At 38.4% G+C, this 13,441-nt stretch overlaps 1 protein-coding gene across 1 annotated transcript; it reads right to left on the minus strand.

Annotated features, from left to right (window-relative positions):
* Positions 1 to 8,965: 8,965 nt before the first annotated feature.
* Positions 8,966 to 11,866, minus strand: LOC116172936 (piggyBac transposable element-derived protein 4-like). The gene is made up of 3 exons (XM_031490250.1): positions 11,580 to 11,866; positions 9,906 to 11,497; positions 8,966 to 9,094 (listed from the first exon to the last, which is right to left on the minus strand). Exons 1-3 carry the CDS (start codon positions 11,641 to 11,643, stop codon positions 8,966 to 8,968), a joined length of 1,785 nt encoding a protein of 594 aa, XP_031346110.1. The 5' UTR covers positions 11,644 to 11,866.
* Between the last annotated feature and the right edge of the window lie 1,575 nt (positions 11,867 to 13,441).

Genomic DNA, 13,441 nt, shown 5'->3' on the forward strand with positions numbered 1-13,441 from the left:
TAACTGCTTTAAATTCCTTGTGGGTAGGTATATCTACTTGTCCATAAAACAAACACTAGGCAATCAGTTAACTAGTATATTGACTAACAATTAAAATTCGAATTGGTCACCGGCTTCGCCTTTCCTTTTCAGGATTTCGTACAAAAAACTCTATTGGCTAGAAATACCTCCTAATGATGAAAAAATAGGTGGCCACCCTACCGTTGACATTCTTATTCTAATGCAAAAGCGACCTATTAACGACACTATTTAAGACAAATATTACACATACCTAATCATACATAAATCTACAAATATGAACTTAACTTAATGACAAACTTATAACTAACCTGGCAAAAGGGCAAATTCTGTCGTTTGGATCAGCGAATGGGTTGACTTCTTAACTCGGGTTATCTTCTTGGCCCGTCGCGTCGTTTGGTTACGGTGCCCTACTGATGTACTGCCTATCGTCGATGTTATTATGGGCAAGCAATAGTGATTACCCCGGTGGTTCGTGGACAAAGTTGAAAATTATTCCCTCTGCGCGGAATGATTTCCAGTAAGCACCTTTACCGCACTAAATTCGCCGATTCTCTCCGTACCGACCGCCCTTTACTAAGCACTTCTTAAGCCAATTATTTATAACCCGACCCGTACAAAACCCTTTGCCGGACGCGGAACTTAACAATTTTAATTTCGGTACAGGGTAGCGCCTTCGCGATGTGCCACTTTCTAACACTCACAAAATAGTTCCCGGCGTCTGTACTTCACCGGAAAAATTACGCAAAAAAAGATATTATTGGCGGCGTGGTAACTTCCACGATATCCGCGATAATTCTCCTCTTGATTCCTTCAAAACTATTCACCTGTGATCTCCTTTTTGACACGCCCGAGTTTTACAACGCGCCCCAAAATCTCCAATTAAATTTGAATGCTTTCAGGTCGAATCGCCCTGATTGGTTTGAATTAAATTACAATTCCCCCGTTCGCTTTACCACGAAAAAAAAACCCTTTTCCAGGAATCGCCGCTGTTAGCGATCGATACGATTCGATTCGAATTATACAGGGTGGTGACTTGCGTAACGCATCATAGGGATTTCAATGTAAAATTCATAACATGCGATTGTTGGCTCCCCAAATTATTTTAGAGTAAAAATGTATTAAGGTTTTTTGTAGGAAAAAATTTTTTACGTCAATCAACCCTATTAGTTTTCAATTTTTTGCATAATAAAGACGGAAAATTGGAAAATAAAACCCCCATCTTTTTCAATAATCTGCGATGCCATGGAATTTTTTTAAACAAAAAGATATCCAGTTATCAATTAGCAGCAGTTCGAAATGGCTTTTATGATCGACTTGGTTACTGTATTGCAGTTAATGGTGACTTATTCGAACATTTATTGTAAATTGTTATATTAGGAAACCGTTTTTAGTAATTTGGTCTTTCTTTATGTTGAATTCGCTGTTCTAAATATAATACTTTTTGATAGAATTTGATTTGTTTTATAGCAGACATTCCATGGCATGACGGATATTGGCGTAGTTTTTCTATTATAAAATTCCATGGCATCACAGATTATTGAAAAAGATGCGGGTTTTATTTTTCCAATTTTCCGTCTTTATTATGCAAAAAATTGAAAACTAATACGGTTGATTGACGTAAAAAATTTTTTTCTACAAAAAACCTTAATACATGTTTGCTCTAAAATAATTTGGGGAGCCAATAATCGCATGTTATGAATTTTACATTGAAATCCCTATGATGCGTTACGCAAGTCACCACCCTGTATATGGGACGTAGTATAAATGAGCCCTGTTAGTTTTGGTAATAAATAGCAGCCAAAAATTATAGAATGAATTAAGCGACAAAGGATCTCTTGACGCCCCCAATAGCAAGGTCTAATATATGCCCGCCTAGATCTGACACTTTATATTTTTGGTTCAGGTCGATTTAGTCAGAAATGCTGAGACGGGGTTGTTTATGTGGTCGTATTGGTTTTAACGTACTGTCCCATGACCGGTGGAAACACGTGTGATCTTACTGCCGGACCCTTTTAATTCGAACACCGTAAAATCTATATATTCTAACCTACGCTACAGTACCTACTAAATTGATCTAAAACAAAAATAGCTATTTGTGTAGTAAGAGCGCAAAATGATATATTGTCGATTGAAAAAGACAGTTGACGCGCGACGAAGGAGCGCGGCAATCTCTTGAAATCGACAATCAATTTGCGCTCGAATTTCACACAAGGTTTTTTCTACATCGAGCAGTTCACATATTTCCAAAAATTTAAATTTTTCACTCAAATCATTTTAATCTTATGCCCAAATGAAAGATGTCATTTACTCGTTGTCATTGGATACTCTGAGCAATGCATATTTGATTTATAGTTAATAATTGGGAGAGCGAGCGTTTTTTCTATTTTGTCGCTTATAAGCGACAAAGTGACATTCCTCGAAAAAGATGACGTTTGCGCTGTCAAATACGAGCGCAAATGCCTACTTTGGATATCGATTGTAGAAAAACAATTTAAACTATCTAATCTACCTAATGAATATACACGGGGCGTTACATGTGTAACAGTGTTTGTGTTAAGTTTTTCACCGTTGAATTGCAATTACACGGAGTAAGTAGCAACAAGGTTTAGATAATTTCTATATTGTACTTATTTTTACCAATTAGTTCATTTAAAGAAGATGGTTCAATCCGGAAGTAGAAGAAATGAATACAGTTTCGATCCGAATGTGTGGAAAAAATGGCTTGAGGGATTGGATTCAGACGATAACGTTCGCGAAGAATTAAGTGATATGGACGAGAGTGACAAACACGAAGAAGATATTATACTTGTTAGTGATCACAACTCTGATACTGAACAGGAACTTTCTGATAGTGACAGTGATGATGAAAGTGACAGTGATGATGAAGGTCATACAAATAAGGAGTGCCGGTATATTATGTTATCAAAAATCTCTAAACCTTCCCCATATAATTTTATAAGAATATAATTATAATTATAAGAATAAAACTATATGGGGAACTATATGGGGAAGGTTTAGAGATTTTTGATAACATAATATATTTCAACCCCCATTTCGAGGAACGATGGGAAAAAAAAAGGAGTGCCGGATTGGTAAAGACAATACATCGAAGTGGTATAAAAGTCACTGTCCTAAAAATACGAGAACGCGTGCTCATAACATTGTACTTCACGCACCGGGTTCTAAAGGGTTAGCCAAACAAACGAAAACTGAAATGGATGCCATAAACCTGTTTATTGGGGATATTGTGCTGAGGATGATTATATCTTCTACAAATATATACATTGAAGAAGTAAGAAAAAATTTTGCCAGGGACCGGGACGCTCGATCACCAGATAAAGTGGAAATAAAGGCTTTCATTGGCTTGTTATACTTGATTGGCAGTTTACGTATTTCGCGGAAAAATGTGCACAAACTGTGAGACAATTCCAAAGGCAATGGACTAGTCTTGTTATCTAACCATGAGTGAACAGCACTTTCGGTTTTTATTACGATGCCTAATAAACCAAGTAGGTACGGAATAAAAACATTTGCGTTGGTGGACGTTAAAACGGCATATACAGTTAATTTAGAAACATATGTTGGAACTCAACCTCCTGGACCATATTTTCAAAGCAATAGCGCTAAGGATGTTGTACTTAGGATGATTGAGCCCATAAAAGGGACTAACACAAACCTAACGGGAGATAACTGGTTTACAAGCGTTGATTTGGTCAAGGAACTGTTGGTAAAAAAAAGTGACCTATGTTGGGACTATGCGAAAAAATAAAAAAGAAATCCCAGTTGCCTTTCTTCCGAATAAGTCTAGAGAACAATATTCAACATTATTTGGTTTCCAAAAAGACTGCACGTTACTATCATATTGCTCTCACAAAAATAAGGCCGTTCTGGTAGTTTCCAGCATGCATCATAATGACACTATTGCTAAAGATACTAAAGAAAAGCAAAAACCCGAGCTGGTAACATTTTACAACCACACTAAAATAGAAGTGGATCTCGTCGACCAACTCATACAAAAAAAAACAATAAAATTTTGCCGAATGCAGAAAGAGTTGAAAGAGATTGGCTGGTATATGGATCTGAAAGCAAATGTTTATTTTGCTTTCCATGCATTCTTTTTTTTAAAAGCAATAGTGATAATGTTGGTCCTTTAATGAGTAAAACTAAAGGATTTTCAGACTTGCAGCACCTTAACCCAATTATTCCAACACACGAGAACTCCCATAATCACCTTCAGAATTATACTAAATGGAAACAGGTGAAGTTTGGTAAAAATTTGATTGAATATTTCCCGAACAAGCATTACCTACTTGTCAAACTGACGTTACCTACTTATAAATTGTCGGTGTATTGTGACATTGTCCAAAGGAGTTGCCAGTTGCCAGGGATATGGACAGTGCAATTATCGCAGGGCTCTTTCGCTTTCTACAGTGCAATTATCGCTGTAATTGAGCGATAATTGCACACCTCATATGGCATTTATGACATATGAGGGAAATATTCGCTGTAATTGAGCGATAATTGCACACCTCATATGGCATTTATGACATATAAGGGAAATATTCCCCTAAATTACACTTGTCTATCAAAATAAACCTGATAATTTTTTTTCAAGCATGTTGTCTAAAAACTGCATGTCATTTTCATATTTGTGTCAGTAAAAAAACTGCATTCGGTCATTTTCATATTTTGTTGAAAGAGCCCTCCACCTTCGCTGTCGGGCTCTTTCGCCAAAATATGAAAATAAACTCATGCAGTTTTTAGACAACATGCTTTCAAAAAAATTATCGGTAATTTTGATGCACTTGTGCAATTACCTACGATAACGCCCTTCTAAATCAAATTCGAACAGAAAAAGAAAAATGGAGAGAAATTCTTCGTATTTACCTCGATGTAATCATGTTCTGTGCTACACATAATCTAGGCCTGCGCGGTCATCGTGAACAAATTGGTGAAGACAGAAGTGGTATATTTCTTGGTTTGGTTGAGCTTATCAGTCATTATAATCCTGTAATGGCGTCCTATATTTCATCCATCAAAGAGCATCCCCGTGCAACTACGTATCGCATGACATTCAAAATGAATTTATTTCTCTTTTTGGATCTGTTGTGAGACGAAAAATAATATCTGAAGTAAATGATGCTAAATATTTTTCGATTCTCTTGGACTGCACCCCAAATATATCACATCAAGAACAAATGTGTCAAATAATTAGATATGTAAAAATATACACGATAATGGTGAAGTAACAATAGAAGAGCGCTTCCTTGATTTCATACTTGTACAAAAAAAGAAGTCTGCAGATTTGGCAAATTACACAATTGAAAAATTGAAGAAAGATGAAATCGATCTTCAAAACTATCGTGGTCAAGGATATGACAACGCATCGGTCATATATAATAGCGTTCAAAAACGAATTCTCCAAGAGAATAAATACGCAGTCTTCTCCAATTCGCTATTCCTTGAAAAGCCCTAAAATACCTTTATAATTTGAATTATTTGCATGATTTGTTTTTGGAAATGTCAAAATGTGTTGTATACCTTTACTTATCATTATGTATTATGGGCATTATACGCTCTATACTTACGTCAAACGCCATTGTTTATTTAGTTAGCTGTGGCTCGAGATCTAGGAACCACGTCTATCCCTACATACCTATCAACTCACAACTGCTATGGTTATTAGTACTACTTAGTACTTAAAGGTAGGTAGGTATATTTTGAAATTGTTGTGACACGAGTTGTGAAATATTTTTGGGGGTAAGGGCCAACAATTGTTTGGGGAGGCAACAGGCAAAATTCTTATCCCAAAATCTCAATAGGCGCCTATTCGAGTAGCTGCCAGCTGCTCAAGGTGGAGAATTTATATCAGAAATATTTTCCGAAACGCGTAAAATTTTGAACATCAAAAAATTAACTTCACCAGATTATCACCATGAAACTATAGGTCTCGAAAATTCACATAAAAGTTTAGCAGCTTATTTGCGCATATAAACCGCAACGTAAAAAATTCTTGGAACAGTTGGCTTCCAATTTGGTGTTTTTCGTATAACACGAAGAAACATACTTCAACTAAATACAGTCCCTACGAATTAGTGTTTGGTAAATTAGCAAAATTACCCACAAATGTTATCAATGATGTGTTTAATTACAAATTATAATGTTAATTATAAGATTTCTGTGTGTTAAGAATTTATTCCATTTATAGTTTACAATTCAGGAAGGAAAAAAAAATTGTTTAAGGTTTGAATTTCAAAACAACCAAAAAAAAATTTTTTTTTCTTCCCGGGGGAGATGTAGTGTAATAATATGAGGTTGTTAAACTGTATGATTGTGTAAAAGACAATATCCAGGATATCCGCCGATATGTAATGAAATTGGCTATTACAGCAATGTAGAGAAGTAAGTAGCAAGGTAGGCAAGCTCGCAGACATTAACTTGACAGGTCATCGGGTTTGACGACGATTGCTAATCAGAGAGTGTAAAACTTGCATCGAACCAGTTAAGTTAGAAATAAACTCTCTTCCCCAAATGCCTTCATTTATTACTAAATAATCCCAACCCCACAAGAGGAGTTGGCATTCAGGCGTAAACGCGCCAACGAGACCACGACAGAATATTATCGAGATAGGTTGGCGCTTTGCGCAAGAGTCGGTATTTCAGGCGAGAATGCAGTCTCTTCTCTAGTTCATGGGCTGCCCGAGGCGTATAGGGCAAACGCGTACGCGGCGAGGTGTACCACTCCAGAAGCACTGTACAATAGCTTTTTGGCGTGGTTGGAAAGCTACAAAGGGGGCGACGGCAGTCAAACCCTCTAGCTCTGCGGCGGTCAAGCAGAGGTTGGGCGGAACGGATAGGCCACCGAAAAGGTCGCATTCACCGCGAGCAACGGCAGCGAAATTGGTGCGGTGCTACAACTGCCAGTAGTATTCAACCCACCTCAGCACAGATTGACCAATGGAGAGGAAAGAGCGCTGCAGACAGTGTGGATCGGTGGACCATGAGTGGACGACGTGTCCCAAGAGACCGGCGACCGGTAGCGCGGCTGCACCCCATAAGGTAAGTCTTTTATTAAAGACCACCGATACCTTTGCTAAGGTGGCGTATGTGGGCGATCGTCCTGTAAATGCATATATTGATACGGGGAGCGAGCAGTCTATTCTTACGCTTGCGGCGGCTAGGCGATTGGCGCTGAGTAAGAGACGAAGGCGTCGGTGCTAAAGGGTTTTGGGGGCGGCCAAGCCGTGCCACTTGGAGAGGCGTGGTTCAAGGCAACTCTCGATAGCGTGGAGTTGGACATTAAGGCGTTGGTGGCCGATGTCGAAATGGCGCTGATCGAATTGCTGATAGGGCAGGCGGCCTTTAACACCCCTGGTGAAGATGGTGGTACGGGGTGGCAAGGCGTTGATCACGGACGAAAGCGATGTCAGCGTTTTCCTAGGGCGACTCGCCTTGGAAGCGGAGAGACCTGAGCGAGTTGAAGTCCGCTTGGCGGTAGATTTCATATGCCCACCACGTGCGAGTATGCACGGCGGTATACAATTATATCATTACATGGACAAAGCGTTTGTTGCAACCGATCGTCCAGATATGGTGACCATCGTCAACTACAGTGACCATTTCCTGCAGTGGAAGAAGGGGCAATTACTGGCGAGGGCGGAGTAGTACCTGGAGGATCGCGATATACAGGTGAATATACAGGCGGTGTGTGTTGATGATTTGGCAGGTGTGAACGTTGGCGGAGTGGATGGGAATCCAAAGGCAAAACTATTCGAGGTATTGCGGGCGAGAGCGACTGCTTTTCTGCGGGCGATCTAGATCTTGGTCTGACCCATTTGGGGGAGATTAAGGTTAGGCTAACGACCGACGTTCCGGTACACTATCGGCGGTACCGGCTGGCGTATGCAGAGAGGGCGATAGTGCGGGAGAAGGTGCAAGAGTTGTTGGAGGCTGGCGTAATAAGGGAGTCTCAGTCGGAGTATGCGAGTCCCATAGTGCTTGTACCTAAGAAGACACGCGAAGTACGCATGTGCGTGGACTATCGGGCGCTGAATGCGATAACGGTGAAGGATAGGTACCCTTTACCTCTTATAGCGGACTTATTGGACAAGTTAGCGGGCAAAAAGTACTACTCAACTCTTGATTTGGCGCAGGGTTATCATAGTTAGTTATCCCTACATACGCATCAACTCACAACTGCTATGGTTATTAGTACTACTTAGTACTTAAAGATAGATAGGTATATTTTGAAATTGTTGTGATACGAGTTGTGAAATATTTTTGGGGGTAAGGGCCAACAATTGTTTGGGGATGCAACAGGCAAAGTTCCCAGAATCTCAATAGGCGCCTATTCGAGTAGCTGCCACTCGTAATTGTACCAGCACTGTAGAAAATTGTGGCGATAGTAGGTAGTACTTTTGAAAATGGTGGAAATGTAGAACAAGTAGTATTAATCAGAAATGCGCCTAAGCGTTTAGATTTGTAGGCACTATATTAAGGAGGAAAAAGTGTTGTAGCTCGTATTGAAATTAGTAGTTCTTTTAATAATAATAATAATAATAGTGCCTTTATTGCAGTAAAAAGAGTTCTTTGTGATACAAAAATATGTAGAGGCGAAGTTCAGCGAATGCTGCTCTTCCACTTAACCTCTAGGTTTAATTACAACAAGTAATAAACTTTGCAACGTCAAACATAGATTAAATTTGCTGTACATGTGCGCGAGTCTTTAATGGGGTAGTAAACAATATAGAACAATAATGTAGATTGGTAACTTTTGAAAAAGTACACACAGATAAAATTTAAAATAAAAAAAAAATTATTAGTTGTATTACTTCGTAAGAGTTCTGGGTTGCGCCACTTATGTTACAAATTTTTCGACCGTTTTTTATCAGTGTGCTTCTTCGTGGAGTGACAACTCACTCGAAACAAGTAATTGCTTGTGAAATTACTGGACCATCAACAAATGGAGTGGATATGGAGAAACAGGCCTACTCGATCGGTCATAGGGCTGATCTGTCTTTGGTAGAAGGTTGGGAGGTTCACCTACGCTTGGTGGTGGGTGTTGTCGGTCTGCCTGTAACTCAGAATTAGTGATTTCTGGTCGCGGTAATGGTAAGGTAGGAATGGGTTCCGGGTTTTTAACTTGTTTAGTATTTGGTTGCATGTGAACCGTTTTGTCTTGAGAAACGCTTGGTTCCGAAACATTTGGTACATGGTTGTTCCGTGGCCTAATATTTGGACCACGGCTCCATTTTCCCAAAGTGTAGATGAACTATAGTTTCGTGATTGTACTCGTTCTCCCAGACGTAATTTGGTTGTTACGATAGAGTCGTTTATTGATGGGATATCTCATTTTAAGCAAATCCAATCTTGTGCATAAATTCCGATTTAAGAAGATTTCTGCCGGAGTGTTATCACTGCTAAGTAATGGCGTTGCTCTGTAACGGAGTAGGACTTCCTATAGTTTTTGATGTAACGTTCCCTGATCTTCGTTCATGAATATACATTGGACATTTTATAACCTTCCTAATACCAGGTCAATTTTAAAACACCTAGTACCAGGTGGGGCGAATTGTCGCCCCAGTGTTGTTTTTGCAGATTTAATACAAAATTAATGTTAAAATGATATAAAAGAGGGAATAATGTGAGATATAATAATTTTGAAAACGTTTTTAGTAATAACTATTACTAGAAATAATGTAAACATTTAAAAAATATAATTTTATTGAAATTTTTCTAATTTAAAAAAATCATTTACATTTATTACATATTTTTATAGTATTGCTGTGCGATGGACACACAATATTATTACATTTGTGACATAGTGATTGATATTTGCAATCTTTCTTCCTTGGGCAAATATGGCACCTTCCTTTGCTTTTTACTTTTGGTGGATTTGCGTCTTCTTCGGGTTCTTGTACATTGTGGTGATCTCCCAGTTCTTCCAATATATTCTTGATATTTTGCCGTGTGTTGATGGTTAGACGAGATTTGATTGTTGGATCGCTTATTCTTCTTTGTAAGTGAGGCTGTACAAGCCGTTTGCCCAATTCTAACAAAAACATCCTTCTTTTATCCAAATATTGGCGTTCCCATTCAGGGTTGAGATGAACCCACATCACGAAGGCATTTACTGCTGCAATGTCAATGATGTTCATAAATAACGTAGCTGGCCACCTTTTGGATTGTCTATTGCAGGTGTATTCGGCAATCATCTTATCCAGTGTATCTACGGCACCCTTTGTAGCATTGTAATGTGTTATTATCTCTGGTTTTCTTTTACTACCTTCGGAAATTGCAGAATCTCGATGTTCAGAAGATAATAGTATAACACTTTGGTTTACTTTTGGGACGTAAGACACCATTGTGATCTCCGGCTGGAATCCAAAAATTGAGGAATAAATTTCACGTTTTCGGGTAGGCATAAACTCAGGAGGAATGCACGTTTTATTCTTTCGTAGCGTTCCGCATAGTGTCATTTTTTTGTCGAGGAGATCTTCGACTAATTCCAATGAAGTAAAAAAGTTATCCGTCGTAATACCGTGACCAGGACTTAGAACGGATACCAAATCTAAAACTACTCTTCTTCCTTGGTCGCGTTCCGGAGTATTTCCTTGTTTCCCCAAATACACTTGTAAGTTCTTGCAATAAGCAGTATCAACATCTGCAAGACACCAGATTTTAATTCCATATTTTGCTGGTTTACTTTTCATGTATACTCTAAAGGGGCATCGGCCACGAAACGGCACTAATTGTTCATCAATTGTAAGATGAGAACCCGGGTTATAGTATTTTTGACAGTTATTTACAAATATTTCAAGCACGTTTCGAATAGGTGCCAGTTTGTCGTATTGCCTACGTTGTTCCCGCGTATCTTTATCATCAAACCGCATCCAGCTGGTTATTTGTGAAAATCTGGTCCGTGGCATTGTTGCAGAATATATCGGTCTCTTGAAACAATGGTCATCTTGCCATAGCATTCCCACAGGTTCTCGATTACTCTTCAACGCACCAGCGCATATCAGCAATCCAATATATGCGTAAATTTCAATTTCGTCAACGTCTTTGTAAACCATCGTCTTCCCAGCCCTAATGCGGTTTTCGACCTCAAAACGGCCTCGCTGATTTGTAAAAGTCACCAGGTCTCGCATAATATCTGCAGAAATAAACAATTTGAACAGCTCTATCATACTTGTGGATGGAGGTACGCTACGGTGAACACCGGCGGCACTTCTGATTACATTTTTTGACCGAATTCGTTTTCTTGCAAGAGGTGTCTTTAGCCAAAACGTTTCATCTTTACCGAACCATATCTCTTCTCCTTGTAGGTCAATATCCATCATTTCTTCATCATCAGTGGAATCGCCGGTGATCTCATCCCTTTCTTCTATGATGGTTTCTATGTTATCCTCCACTTCTGAACTATCATCAATAGGCTCCGCGTCTAAGTCGTCGTCCACGCAGTTATCATATTCCTCTAAAATTGATAACATTCACTAGGTTTGAATAATTACAAACTTTGCAATCACATTCAGTAATAGTTTCTTCAATTTACTCACCAGAATTCTGAGCAGCTGCTATCAACTGTACAATTTTTCTTGTTCTTGACGAAACTGTCGCCATTTTCAAAATACACTTTCAAAACTTTCTGTGGTCTTTTCACTTTGCTACCAAGGGCACAAATAAAACTTGGAAAAGGAAGTATTATGATTTATATACACCTTACATTGAGATATAATGACCGGGTCATTAGGTAATTGTTTCAATTATTATTTCAGATATCATTATAAATAAATCCACCTTTTCTTTCGGAAATGTATATGTAGATACAATAGGAAGGTAATGAGAAGATTAGTATTGTTTCCGCTAATGATGCTTTGAATGAATAGAAACTAATTAGGCCAAAATTCCAAACTGCATATACAACCCGAATGTGTAATTTCCATATCAGTAATTAAATAATCGTTAAATTTCGAAATAATTGTGGGCAATAATGATATTACAAATCACAGACACCAAATACCACGTGGGGCGATTACTCGCCCCACATGCAGTACGCTCAGCTTTTTTTATAATAATCTCATTATTTTTAAAAATAATTTAGACATGTTTGGTTTAGTTGCTTCCTAAGATTGTAAAGAACAATGTGCTATGAGGACAACCCCGTAAGTAGACTAAAAACAAAAATATCCACGTAAATAGGCATGCTGGGGCGAATATTCGCCCCACCTGGTATTAGGAAGGTTAATAGCAAAAGGCACTGGTAAAGGTAGAAGCAAAAGTTACAAACACTGGACTGACACAGGTATATATATCTTGGAGATCTGGTGGGGAAGACGATTAGGAGGGGCGAAATTAAGTGGAAATATCTGGGGGAAATCTTATTTACTGGTTTGGGCAGATTATTTCCTCACCCTTAATTTCGTTTCCTCACATTTGGGGACAATTTTCGGGAAGCGAATTTACATGGGCGAGTTTTCACGGAGAGAAGGAACCAAAGCAGGAATTTTTTCCCAATAAGCGTAAAATGCATCGCTTAAAGTCCACAAAACACCTCTGCATCTGCAGCTTTGGGTATGCCTTCTTCGATTCTCTAAAAATTTTCCTAAATTTCCTTCCTCTATAGGCGTATAAAATGGTGTGAAAAAGTTCCCTATAAGGACATAAAATGATAAATCATTAAGGACCAATTGCACCGTCAAAATTAAGAATCCCTTAAAGTTAAGCATAACTTAAATACCATAGCAATGATTGTCTTACTAATCGTTGCCATAGATTTTAAGTTCGACTTAACTTTAAGTGCTTAATTTTGTTGGTGCAAGTGGGGCTTAATTCTTGGTTTAATTTTTTAGAGAAATTTTGCCTTACATTTTGAAAATGTAATCGAGAACATCTTTACATTTTCCAGCTTTTTAAATAGTGAAGTGATTAAAATCCATGCCATATTATTTGTGTTGGCAGCTTGGGTGGTAGAGAATAGTGACTATATCTACTGCAATGCCAGTAACAACAAAAAGATCTTGCAAAACATAAATATATTATTCGCTAGCAGCTTGGCTTACGCTACGAAAATCCACATATGAATGACGTCTGCGTCAAGGCTTAACTAACAAGATTAGCTTGCAAACACAATTATTTCTACAAAATGGGAATGCTTACAAAATTCTCGTCTTGCTTTCCAAAGCCCCGTGTGTGTCTACGTATTACGGCGCTAAAGTAAGCGTGTGATACTCTCGAAAAGTTAATAACAATCGCGTTTGACAAGTCGACGACTTTATACCATCAAATTAGAATTTATTCAGACAACAGATGTTCTAACAAAGTCAACTTTGCTTTGATCATCAGTTGCAGTTCTAAAGTGGCTATTTGTCATCTTCAAAGACTGTCGCGGTCAGATAGTGGGAAAATGAACAGTGAAGTG

Source organism: Photinus pyralis, unplaced genomic scaffold (assembly GCF_008802855.1).
Source record: "Photinus pyralis isolate 1611_PpyrPB1 unplaced genomic scaffold, Ppyr1.3 Ppyr1.4_LG1, whole genome shotgun sequence".
Classification (NCBI taxonomy): domain Eukaryota; kingdom Metazoa; phylum Arthropoda; class Insecta; order Coleoptera; family Lampyridae; genus Photinus; species Photinus pyralis.